This window comes from Carcharodon carcharias, chromosome 1, assembly GCF_017639515.1.
Source record: "Carcharodon carcharias isolate sCarCar2 chromosome 1, sCarCar2.pri, whole genome shotgun sequence".
Classification (NCBI taxonomy): domain Eukaryota; kingdom Metazoa; phylum Chordata; class Chondrichthyes; order Lamniformes; family Lamnidae; genus Carcharodon; species Carcharodon carcharias.
In genome coordinates, this window is record NC_054467.1 from 269,411,923 (window position 1) to 269,425,566 (window position 13,644).

Sequence of the window (13,644 nt, forward strand, 5' to 3'; positions counted from 1 at the left end):
TCCTCAAAAGGCAGTGGGAGCAGAGTCCTTGAGTATTTTTAAGGCAGAGTTAGATAAATTCTTGATTAACAGGGCAGGGCGTCGGGGGGCGGGTGGGTAGTAGGCAGGAGGTTACAGTCATGATCTTACTGAATGGCGGAGCAGGCTTAAAGGGTCCAGTGACCTACTCCTGCTCCTAGTTTGTATGTTCGTATATTCTTTTTAATTGGTAGAAACAAGGTGAAGGCATTTTCAGATGTGTACAGCTGTTTTATTTCAAATTAATTAATAGCTTCATGACATATGGTAAGAATGGCAGAGCTGCAGACTAACCCAATTGCAGCAGCACCTAACACTTATAATAATCAAAAGTTCAAAAATATTATCTGGAAAGAATGAATGTGCAGGGGGAAGGTGGAGCAATTGCACTGGGTGAACTGCCCATTTGGAGAGCTGGTGCAGAAGCAGTGGGCCAGATAGCCACCTCCTGCACTGTAACAATTCTGTGAGGTATATTTAACCCTTAAAGACCAAAGGAAGCTGCAAAGAGACATTAATACGAAAAGCAATTGGTTAAAAAGTGGCAAATGGAGCTCAATATCAGTAAGTAGTGGGCATTTGAATAAAAAAATAACAGGAGTGATTATATTCTGATGGGAGTAGACTTGATAATGTGGATGCACAGAGAGATTTGGTGGTTCTGGTTCAAGGGATATAGAACTGTGTGCAGTATTGCACTCCGGATTATGGTAGGATATTGAAGCTTTAGAGAGTTTACAAAACAGTCACTAGGGTACTGCCTGGTATGAGGGAATACAAATAGGAAGAAAAGTGATGGTTTTTTGTATTGAAATAAGAGATTATAGGCTGATGTGATAAAGTGTTTAAAAGAGTGAAAGGTTGAGAGAGGTGAATAGAAGTAGATTGTTTTCAGCAATTGAGAGTCTAGAACAAGGGGTCAGAGATACAATATTAAGTGATTAACAAGATTGGTGAACTGCAGGCACAGGTTGACAAATGGAATTATGATATTATTGCTATAACAGAGACCTGGTTCAAAGAAGGGCAGGACTGGGTGTTAAATATCCCTGAGTACAAGGTGTTTAGGAGAGACAGGAACGGAAGATGTTTAAAAATAAGGGGTTGCTCATTTAAGACAGAAATGAGAAGAAATTTTTACACTCAGAAGGTCATGAGTCTTTGGATCTTTCTTCCTGAAAAAGTGGTGGAAGCCATCTTCCTTTGTGCTAGTTATGACTCCAACCAGTGGAGGCTTTTCCCCCTGATTGAGTTGGAATCAAATGTTGGCAGAAAAGACAATGGCTGAACAATGAGCTACCAACAAAGAAAAAGTATTGCAGGCAATGTCAAGGTATATTCCCTTCAAGGGGAAAGGTAGGACAAATTAATCCAGAGCATCCTAGATGATGAGATAAATAGAGGTAAAGATGAAAAGGAAGTATGCATACAACAGATGTCAGGTAGAAAATATAATGGAGGATCAGGCTGAATGTAGAAGGACCAGAGGGGAAGGGAAGAAACGAATTAGAAAAGCAAGAAGAGAGCATGCAAAGAGGCTGGCAGTGAATATAAAAGGGAATCCCAAGATCTTCTATAAGCATGTAAATAATAAAAGGTGGTAAAAGAAAGAGTAGGGACCAACTAGGGATAAAAAGGGGACTTGCATGTGGAGGCTGGAGAAATAGTGGAGGTGTTGAACGAATACTTTGCATCTGTCCTTATAAAGGAAGAAGATGCTACCCAGGCCGAGGTGAGAGAGGAGGTAACTGGCACATGAGAAGAGCTTACAATTGAGAGGAAGAAGATGTTAGAAAGGCCATCTTTGCTCAAAATAGATGAGGTACCAGGACCAGATGAGATGCATCCAAGGGTACTGAGGGAATTGAGAGCGGAAATTGCAGAGGCACTAGTGATAATCTTTGTCTTCCTTAGATACAGGGGAGGTGCCTGAGGATTGGAGAACTGCAAATGTTATACCCTTGTTCAAAAAGGGTGCAAGGATAAAGCTGGCAACTACAGGCCAGTCAGTTTGACTTCAGTGGTAAGGAAATTTATGGAAGCTACAGTACGGGATAAAATCAATAATCACTTTTTTAAAAAATAAATTAATGTATTTATTAACAAAATAAAAGATTTCAAGCACATACAAAAGACTACAATTACTACTGTGACATCCTAAAATTCTTAATTGACCTGACTCCCAGTTATGCACCCCCTTTTCAGGCAACAGAGCAAAATAGATTTTAGATTTAAACAAAGCTAGCAAGTTAAAAACAAAAAAACTGCGCATGCTGGAAATCCAAAACAAAAACAGAATTACCTGGAAAAACTCAGCAGGTCTGGCAGCATCGGCGGAGAAGAAAAGAGTTGACGTTTCGAGTCCTCATGACCCTTCGACAGAACTTGAAGTTCTGTCGAAGGGTCATGAGGACTCGAAACGTCAACTCTTTTCTTCTCCGCCGATGCTGCCAGACCTGCTGAGTTTTTCTAGGTAATTCTGTTTTTGTCTAGCAAGTTAACACTGCTGCTAGACCTGCTGAGTCTTTCCAGCATTTTCAGTTTTTGTTTCAGATTCCCAGCATCCGCAGTATTTTGCTTTTATCTTAGTGTTTACTTCACTGCCACTTCTCTTCCAGGACTTGAAGAAGTACTGCTCTTCTCTCCGACAGGATTTCCAGTTGTAAATTTCATCACATTTCCACTTCTCTCTCTTTACTATGTAAATTATATTGTTCCATATGTCTTTGAAACTGTATCTTCCTTATAATATAACAATTTTCATGTTGCCAGTATTGTCAGTGACCTTTGGGAAAAATAAATGCACTCCTTAAACTTGCTTGTCTGGCTAGTTGTAAACAGACTAATATCCCTTTGTAATCCAACAATCCCTTTATTTATCTAAAAATGCAAATCCTCTTCGCACCTTACATGCTAAGCCAGCATCCATGTTTATTTACTCATTAGCATTTCAAGCCCATTTCTACACCTAGCTTCTTTTGATGATTTCAAGCTTGCAGTCTACTTGACTCCAAATGTAATTAAGTCACACAGACCAAACCACCTATACTTACACCCTTAAACCTACTTCACAATAAACCATGAAAAATATTATGAAAATTATTGGACTTTTATCACAAAAGGCATCTGATATAGTTTGTGTTGCCACACAACAGACTTGTGAGCAAAATTCTAGGTCATGGAATAAAAGGGAAAGTGGGCACTCGGATATGAAATTGACTGAGTGATAGGAACAGAGAGTAGTGACGTGGTTGTTTTTCAGATTGGAGGAAGGTTTGTAATGGAGTTCCTCAGGGGGTCAGTATTGGGACCCTTGCTCTTCCTAATATATATTAATGACCTAGACTGTGGTGTGTAGGGCATGATTTCAAAATTTGCATCCGATATGGAAATTTTGTAAACTGTGACGAGAATAGTCTTGAACTTCAAAAGGACATAGACAAGTGGCAGATGAAGTTCGAGGCAGAGAAGTATGAGGTGATCCATTTTGGCAGGAAGAATATGGTGAGACAGTACAAAATAAAGAGAGAGTCTCTAAACGAGATGGAGGAACAGAGGGACCTCAGTGTATACGTACATAGGTCATTGAAGATGGCAGGGCATGTTGAGAGAGCAGTGAATAAAGCATATAGTATCTTAGGCTTTATTAATAGGGCATTGAGTACAAGAGTAAGGAGGTCATGTTGAATTTATATAAGACTCTAGTTAGTCCTCATCTGGAGTACTGCGTCCAGTTCTGGGCACCATGTTCAAGGAAGGATGTGAAGGCATTGGAGAAAGTACAGAGGAGATTCACAAGAATGATTCCCAGGACGAAGAACTGTAGTTACGAAGATAGATTGGAGAGGTTGGGACTGTTTTCCTTGGAGAAAAGAAGGCTAAGAGGAGACTTGATAGAGGTATTCAAGATCCTGAGGGTTATGGACGAGGTAAATAGTGAGAAACTGTTCCCACTCAAAAGAACATCAGGAACTAGAGAGCACAGATTCAAAATATTTGGCAAAAGGAGTAAATGTGATGTGAGGAAATTTTTTTTCACCCAGAGGGTGGAACAAACTTCTTGAAAGGGTGGTGGAGGCAGGTTTGATTGAGGTATTCAAAAGGGAATTGGATTGCTATCTGAAAAGAGAGAATGTGCAAAGTTATGGGGGTAAGGCAGGGGTGTGGGGGTATGTAGAATGCTCTTTCAAAGAGCTAGTGCAGACTCATTGGCCGAATAACCTCCTTCTGCACTGTAAAGATACTGTGAAAGAGATTTATAACTGGAGACCCTTCTTCATACAGAGAATTGTGAGGCTTTGTGATTCATTTCCCAAGTTGGTGGTTCACAAAAAAACCTGTGTCAACATTAGGAATGAGATTGGAGATGGAGGTAAAGGAAAGAGGGATGAACGGATGCGGGAATGGGATAGTTAACTGTGATTAGGACTTTACACTTACATGTACAGCACAGACTGGAAGGGCACAATGGCCTATTTTTGTGTTGTAAATTGCCTACATTTCTCTGGGCAGACGATACAGTAGGATTGATATTCCAGAAGGAGGCAGTAAAACCAAAGGGGTCTCGTAGGTTGTCGCCCGGAAGCTTGCGTTAATAGCATATATATTGGGTTTAATTCTATGCATTGTGGGCATTAACTGGGGATTCACTTGTCCTATAAATAGGAAAAGTCATTTGATAGCACAGAACTTGAATTTTGCTGAAAAGAGACTTTTTTGTTGAAGCTTCTCGTCCTGCACTCATCAGGACAATTTGCAAGAAAATACCAATGTCCCCGGATACATATGCTGTATGAGGAGAGAGTGCTGGTTGGTTTGCAAATGGAGTCTGATTGGAATATGCATTGCCATGGAGAATACGCCAGATGATGGTGACTGACAGTTAACTGCCAAACATTTTTTGAAATTTAAACCAGACAGCTTGACTCTGGTCAAGACATTGCCCTGTGGAATGAACCAGTGAATGGGTGTTACTTATTTTGAAACAGGTGCAATATATATGCATGTTACTTCTGTCTGCAAAGAATAGGACCCTGTGTATTTATATATGTCCCTTTCCTTGACATACTATGTGAGAAAACTACCAGGGGGTTCTCTACTATGGCCTACCGTCAGCCTGCCTTCACTGGTCAACACACACGTTGGGACTCTTAGAGCTCCACACACTCCAAGTTTAGTCTAATCGACAACCTTGTAAATAGGGCCCAAGCTATTTGCTCACCATGCAAGCTTGATGCTGAAGTAGAGAGCATCAAAGGCATCTTGTGGGAAAATGGCTACCCTGATCGGATCATTTTACACCTTATATCGTGCAAACTCATGAATGGGCCCAAGGCTGTCACTTTCGGCCCAGAAAAGTGCCCAGTCTACTTCCGATTATCCTGGAAGGGCAAGGTAGCTCAAAGATTTGAGCAACAGGTGAAGCTAGCTGTTTCACACTGTAACGTAGCAACACGAGCGGTATTCTCTGTTAACAGGATGCTGCCATCCAGCTAAAAAGAAGTTCTGTCTATTACACAAATGAGTAATGTGGTATGAGTTTCAGTGCCAGTGTAATGCTAGGTATGTAGGCTGTACATTCCCTAGCCTGGCAGTTTGGGCCAAACAGCATGCCCCAACCACTGCTCACAACGGGCAAAGTACAGACCATACCCAACCAGCCCATGCTTGCAAAACCAAAAACAGTGTCCAATGTTAGATGTGATTCTGCAGTTAGACAACATTTACTAAATAACCCCCAGTGTGCTAAGAATTGCGCTGACAATCAATTTAAGATTTTCCGACGAGTTTTCAGAGTGGCATACTTGATTTTCATTGTGGCATACTTGATTTTCATTGTGGCATACTTGATTTTCAGTGTGGCATACTTGCGTGTACTGGAAGCTACATATATTAACACACAGGGCCCTGTTCTTTGCAGATAAAGAACATGTGCACATAATGCGCCAGTTTCAGCTAAACAAAATAAGTGACACCCATTCGGTAGTTCATTCCACAGGGCAATGTCTTGACCAATCAGACTCAAGCTACCTGGTTTAAATCTCAAAAATTGCGTGATGATGTCCATCATCATCATCTGGTGCATTTTCCATGGCAATGCCTCTACTAATCAGAGTCCACTTGCCATCCAATCAGTACTCTCTTCTCATATAGTATAAATATGTTGTTTCTCCTGACATTGCTGTTTCCTTGTGAATTGACCTTTTTTCAGCAATACTCAAATAGGAAAAGATTTAAACTTAGGGTTGTTCGGAGGTGTGTGTTTGTAATGTGTATCTGTAGAAGTGTGTAAAGATTAGGCCCTGGTTCTATCCTTTACCATCTGGCTATCTGGTATATAATGGTTTGGTTACATTTTGGTATTTTCTATCACAGAGTTTAATGAAAAATGCTTTATTCTGAATCACTGTTTTCTGGATATCATATAATTCTGAGTTTCACATGTTCAGTTATAGCATGATCCAGCCACTGATCAATAGTTGATCTTACATGAATTTATTTTGCAATTTAGGCTTGATGTGGCTACAGCAGTTCAAAGCAGAGGTGAATCTGCGACATACATGTGAGCAAGGTGATCGACTGCCCAGCTATGGCTGGCTAATGCACGATGGAATAAACTTTGGAGTGCAGGAAATAAAAGACAATGATTTCATATTAACAACTGAGTTTGTGAAACGTGTTGGAGGACAGCATGGTGGAGATTGGACGTGGAGAATTACTGCCAAACCACAGGTGCGTCTATTTGTGTGCAAAAAGAAATATCTATTTCTATTAGTTAAAGGATAATTGGATCTTATTGTTGGACTGCAATTACCTTCAGATAGTGCTTCACCACTGGTCAGTGGAGAATGTTACACTGGGTCTTAGCCAATTAATTCACTCATGCCATATCAAGAACGGCTGAAGGCATTGGATACTGCAAAGACTATTGGTCCTGTCAGCATTCCAACAGTAATACTGAAGATTTAGTGTTCCAAAACTAGCTGCGCCCTTAGCCAAGCTGTTCCAGTACAGCTACAACACTGGCTCTCCCCGACTATGTGGAAAATTGCCCAGGTATGTCCTGTACTCAAAAAGCAGGACAAATCCAACCCGGCCAATTACCGCTCCATCAGTCTCTCCATCATCAGTAAAGTAATGGAAGGTATCGTCAAGCTGCACTTGCTTAGCGATAACCTGCTCACCTGATAACCTGGTCAGTTTGGGTTCCGCCAGGGCCGCTCAACTCCGAACCTTATTATGGCCTTGGTTCAAACATGGACAAAAGAGCTGAACTCCTGAGGTGAGCTGAGAGTGACTGTCCTTGACATCAAGGTAGCATTTGACAGTGTGTGGCATCAAGGAGCCCTAGCAAAATGGGAATCGCGGAAAACTCTCCAATCTTTGGAGTCATGCCCCGCACAAAGGAAAAGAGTTATATATTGCTTAAAAGACAACCATGTTGCTGAAGCTTTTCATCTTGTATTCATCAAGACAAATGCAAGATGCCACATTTCAAACAATCACAATAATTTAAACTACATGAGAAAAGGTTGGCAATTCAACCCTGATTGGCGGAGGTGATGCCATGGAGTAAGCAATGCGGAAACAATAAGCTCCCTGAGCTCCCAGGTAATTCAAAAAGACACAAGGCTTGAACATATTCCTTTTGTTGGCAGCGAATGGGTTGCTGCGCATAAATGTATGTTGCCTCTAGCAAGTGTAATTAAGTCACATTATGAGCCTGACTGATTATCTTGAATTGGTTTTTAGTGTAGCTATTAGCACATTCATTGATTGGCTGATTGAATCAAGCAGCATGTTCCTTCAGTTGTTCGTAAAAGGCAGAGTATAGGGGCGATGGCATAGTGGTATTGTCGCTAGACTAGTGATCCAGAGACCCAGGGTAATGTTTTGGGGACCTGGGTTCGATTCCTGCCATGGCATTGGTGGAATTTGAATTAAATAAAAATCTGGAATTAAAAGTCTAATGAGGATCATTAAACCAGTGTTGATTGTTATAAAAACCCATCTGCCAACCTTACCTGGCCTGGCCTACATGTGACTCCAGACCCACAGCAATGCAGTTGACTCTTAAATGCCCTCTGAAATAGCCTAGCAAGCCATTCAGTTGTACCAAACTGCTGCAAAGCCTCAAAAAAAGGAATGAAATCAGACAGACCACCCGGCATCGACCTAGGCACTAGAAACGAGAACAGCAATCACAGCCTGTCGACCCTGCAAAGTCCTCCTTATAAACAACTGGAGCTGGTGCCAAGATTGGGAGAGCTGTCTCAGACTAGTCAAGCAACAGCCTGACATTGTCATCCTCACGGAATCATACCTTACAGATAATGTCCCAGGCACCACCATCACCATCCCTGGGTATGACAGACCCAGCAGAGGTGGTGGCACAGTGGTATACGGTTGGGAGGGAGTTGCCCTGGGAGTCCTTACCATTGACTCCGGACCCCATGAAATCTCATGGCATCAGGTTAAACATGGGCAAGGAAGCCTCCTGCTGATTACCACATACCGCCCTCCCTCAGCTGATAATCATTGCTCCTTCATGTTGAACACCACTTGGAGGAAGCACTGAGAGTGGCAACGACACAGAATGTACTCTGGGTGGGGGACTTCAATGTCCATCACCAAGAGTGGCTCAGTAGCATCACTACTGACCGAGTCCTATATGACATCGCTGCTAGACTGAGTCTGCGGCAGGTGCTGAGGGAACTAACGAGGGAAAAACATACTTGACCTCATCCTCATTAACCTGCCTGCCGCAGATGCATCTGTCCATGACAGTATTGGTAGGTGTGACCACCGCACAGTCATTGTGGAGACAAAGTCCTCCCTTTACATTAAGGATACCCTCCATCCTGTTGTGTGGCCTTACCACTGTGCTAAATGGGATAGATTTCATACAGATCTAGCAATTCAAGACTGGGCATCCATGAGGCACTGTGGGCCATCAGCAGCAGCAGAAGTGTACTCAAACACAATCTGTAACCTCGTGGCCCAGCATATCTCCCACTCTACCATTACCACAAAGCCTGGTTCAATGAAGAGTGCAGGATGGCATGCCAGGAGCAGCACCAGACATACCTAAAAATAAGGTGTCAACCTGGTGAAATTATAACACAGGACTACTTGCATGCCAAACAGCATATGCAGCAAGTGATAGACAGACCAAAGCGATCTCACAACCAAAGGATCAGATCTAAGGTCTGCAGTCTTGCCACATCCAATCGTGAATGGTGGTGGACAATGAAACAACTCACTGGAGGAGGAAGCTCCACAAATATCCCCATTCTCAATGATGGGGGAGTCCAGCACATCAGTGCAAAAGATAAGGCTGAAGCATTTGCTACAATCTTCAGCCAGAAGTGCCGAGTGGGTGATCCATCTTGGCCTCCTCTGGAGATGCCCAGCATCACGGATGCCAGTCTTCAGCCAATTCGATTCACTCCACGTGATATCAAGAAACGGCTGAAGGCACTGGACCCTGCAAAGGCTATGGGCCCTGACATATTCCGGCAATAGTACTGAAGACTTGTGCTCCAGACCTTGCCACGCCCCTAGCCAAGCTGTTCCAGTACAGCTACAACACTGGTATCTACCTGGCTATGTTGAAAATTGCCCAGTATGTCCTGTACACAAAAAGCAGGACAAATCCAACCCGGCCAATTACCTTCCCATCAGTCTACTCTCCATCATCAGTAAAGTGATGGAAGGGGTCATTAACAGTGCTATCAAGCGGCTCTTGCTTAGCTATAACCTACTCGCTGACACCCAGTTTGGCTTCCACCAGGATCACTCAGCTCCTGACCTCATTACATCCTTGGTTCAAACATGGACAAAAGAGCTGAACTCCAGAGGTGAGGTGAGAGTGACTGCCCTTGACATCAAGGCTGCTTTTGACCGAGTGTGGCATCAAAGAGCCCAATGGAGTCAGTGGGAATCGGAGGGAGTGGGGGGGGGAATCTCTACACTGGTTGGACTACCATACTTAGCACAAAGGAAGGTGGTTGTGGTGGTTGGAGGTCAATCATCTCAGCTCCAGGGCATCAGTGCAGGAGTTCCTCAGGGTCGTGTCCTTGGCCCAACCACCTTCAGCTGCTTCATCAGTGACCTTCCTTCCACCATCAGGTCAGAAGTGGGGATGCTCACTGCAATGTTCAGCACCATTCGTGACTCCTCAGACACTGAAGCAGTCCATGTCCAAATGCAACAAGACAATATCCAGGATTAGACTGAGAAGTGGCAAGTAACATTTGTACCAGGCAATGACCATCTCCAATAAGAGAGAATCCAACCATTGCCCCTTGATGTTCAATGACATTACCATCACTGAATCCCCCACTGGCCCAGCCAGTGAAGCCCACATCCCGTGAATGAATTTTAAAAAAGCCCACGCTGGCAAAACTCGAAACAAAATGTCCACTGTTAGAGATGATTCTGCGATTGGGCAGCCCTCGCTGAACAATCTTGTGTGTGCCAATAGCTACACTAGCAACCAATTTAAGTTTGGTTTTCCCCCTTCCCAGAACCAGGATAGGATCCCCCTGTCCTCACTTTCCAACCCACCAGTCTCCATATTCAAAGGATCATCCTTCACCATTTCCGTTACCTCCAGCATAAGGTCGCCACTAAATACATCTTCCCCTCCTGTCCCCTGTCAGCATTCTGAAGGGATCATTCCCTCTGTGACTACCTGGTCCATTCCATTCCTCTATTAAAACCAACACCTCATCCCCTTCCAAAGGCTTCTTCCCATGCAATTGCAGGACATGTAATACTTGTCCCTTATCCTCCTCTCTCCCCATTGAGCAAAGTCCTAAACACTCAGGTGAAGCAGCAGTTCACTGGCAACTTTTATTTTAGTCTACTGCATTCGCTGCTCACAATGTAGTCTCCTGTACATCGGGGAGACTAAATGCATACTGGGTTACCGCTTTGTGGAACACCTTCACTCAGTCCACAACCATGACTCTGCCCTTCCAATTGCTTGCCATTTCAATTCACCAGCTTGCTCTTATGCTCACATTTCTACCCTTTCCTTGCTACAAGGTTCCAGTGTAGCTCGACACAAGCTGGAGGAACCGCACCTCATCTTCCAGTCAGGCACTCTAAGCCTTCTGGACTGGATATTGAGTTTAGCAATGTCAGAACATGAACTATGCTTCTTATTTTGATTTTTTTTTCGCCAAGTGCGAATCTGTAGCTTGTTCTCATGTTTTTGCTCTCAGACGAGCTGACCTTTATTCTGTTAATAACACCTATTCAGGACCAAAGCTTTCATTACTATTACCATTACCACTCCCTTTGCCTTTTGTTCCATGACCTATTTGATATCTCCACCACCCTCTAACCTATCCCCGAAATTCCTTTTTGATCCACCTAACCCTCCCCCGCTTTTCAACTGCTTAAAATCCATCACATTTCTACTTCTCTTCAGTTCCAAAGTAATGACATATTGGCTGTTAACTCTGTTTCTCTCTCCACAGATGCTGCCAGACCTGCTAATTTGGCCAGCACTTTGTTTTTATTTCAGATCTGCAGTCGTTTGTTTTTATTAACCAATTTAAGATAATCAGTCAGGCTCATAACGTGGCTCATTTACGCTTGCTAGAAGTGACAAACGTTTATACACAGTAACCCATTCTCTGGAAACAAAAGGAACATGTTCAAGCTTTGTACCTTTTTTTGAATTACTGGGAGTTTGGGGGCTCTCTTGCAAGGGTGTGAGAGTCGTGGCTCAATACCAAGCAATGTATGAAAGCAACAATCTTTATGAAACAGGTATTAAACAATTATTAATAATTAAAAGTAAATGAAAGAAAGATAACTTTATTAAAAAGAAAGTAAGAGAAAAAACACTTTAGAAACATAGGAACAGGAGGAGGCCATTCAGCCTGTTGAGCCTGCTCTGCCATTCAGTACGATCATGGCTGATCGAACACTTCAACGACTTTAATTCACACTTCCCCATAACCCTTTACGTTATTGTTCATTAGAAATCCATCAATCTCTACCTTAAACATGCTCAATGACTGAGCTTCCACAGTCCTCTAGGATAGAGAATTCCAAAGATTCAGAACTCTGAGTAAAGAAGTTTCTGCTCATTTTGGTCCTAATTCCCCTTATTTTGAAATTGTGTCCCCTGGTTCCAGACTTCCCAACCAGGGCAAACATCTTAGCTGCAACTACCTTGTCTATTCCTTTCAATGAGATCACCTCTCATTCTCCGAAATTCTAGACAATACAGGCCCAGTTTCCCCAAAGCCTCTTCATAAGCTGGTCTGCCCTCTCCAGAACAAGTCTGGTGAACCTTCATTGCACTCTTTTGTTGCACATTGTGTGCATTTTATGTATAAAAAGAAAGGAAGGCAGACAACTTTATATACATCCTGTAAGTACTATATCACAGATACATCCTATAGCTACTGTATTACAATGGTTAACCCCAATTATTACTATATCACAGATACATCCTATAGCTACTGTATTACAATCGTTAACCCCAATTATTACTATATCACAGATACATCCTATAGCTACTGTATTACAATGGTTAACCCCAATTAGTACTATATCACAGATACATCCTATAGCTACTGTATTACAATGGTTAACCCCAAATAGTACTATATCACAGATACATCCTATAGCTACTGTATTACAATGGTTAACCCCAATTAGTACTAAATCACAGATACATCCTATAGCTACTGTATTACAATGCTTAACCCCAATTAGTACTATATCACAGATACATCCTATAGCTACTGTATTACAATCGTTAATCCCAATTATTGCTATATTAGTACAAATTAGTACTATATCACAGATACATCCTATAGCTACTGTATTACAATGGTTACCCCAATTATTACTATATCACAGATACATCCTATAGCTACTGTATTACAATGGTTAACCCCAATTATTACTATATCACAGATACATCCTATAGCTACTGTATTACAATGGTTAACCCCAATTAGTACTATATTAGTACCAATTAGTACTATATCACAGATACATCCTATAGCTACTGTATTACAATGGTTAACCCCAATTATTACTATATCACGGATACATCCTATAGCTACTGTATTACAATGGTTAACCCCAATTATTACTATATTAGTACCAATTAGTACTATATCACAGATACATCCTATAGCTACCGAATTACAATGGTTAACCCCAATTATTACTATATCACAGATACATCCTATAGCGACTGTATTACAATGGTTAACCCCAATTATTACTATATCACAGATACATCCTATAGCTACTGTATTACAGTGGTTAACCCCAATTATTACTATATCACAGATACATCCTATAGCTACTGTATTACAATGGTTAACCCCAATTATTACTATATCACAGAAACATCCTATAGCTACTGTATTACAATGGTTAACCCCAATTATTACTATATCACAGATACATCCTATAGCTACTGTATTACAATGGTTAACCCCAATTATTACTATATCACAGATACATCCTATAGCTACTGTATTACAATGGTTAACCCCAATTATTACTATATCACAGATACATCCTATAGCTACTGTATTACAATGGTTAACCCCAATTATTACTATATCACAGATACATCCTATA

The 13,644-nt window shown here is 41.8% G+C and overlaps 1 protein-coding gene across 1 annotated transcript in view; it reads left to right on the top strand.

Annotated features, from left to right (window-relative positions):
• Window positions 1-13,644, top strand: part of mogs (mannosyl-oligosaccharide glucosidase) — a 148,368-nt gene that overhangs the window by 54,207 nt on the left and 80,517 nt on the right. The window contains exon 3 of the mRNA XM_041196154.1: window positions 6,530-6,750. Within this exon, the coding sequence (XP_041052088.1) occupies window positions 6,530-6,750 (221 nt within the window). The remainder of the gene's footprint in view (window positions 1-6,529; window positions 6,751-13,644) is intronic.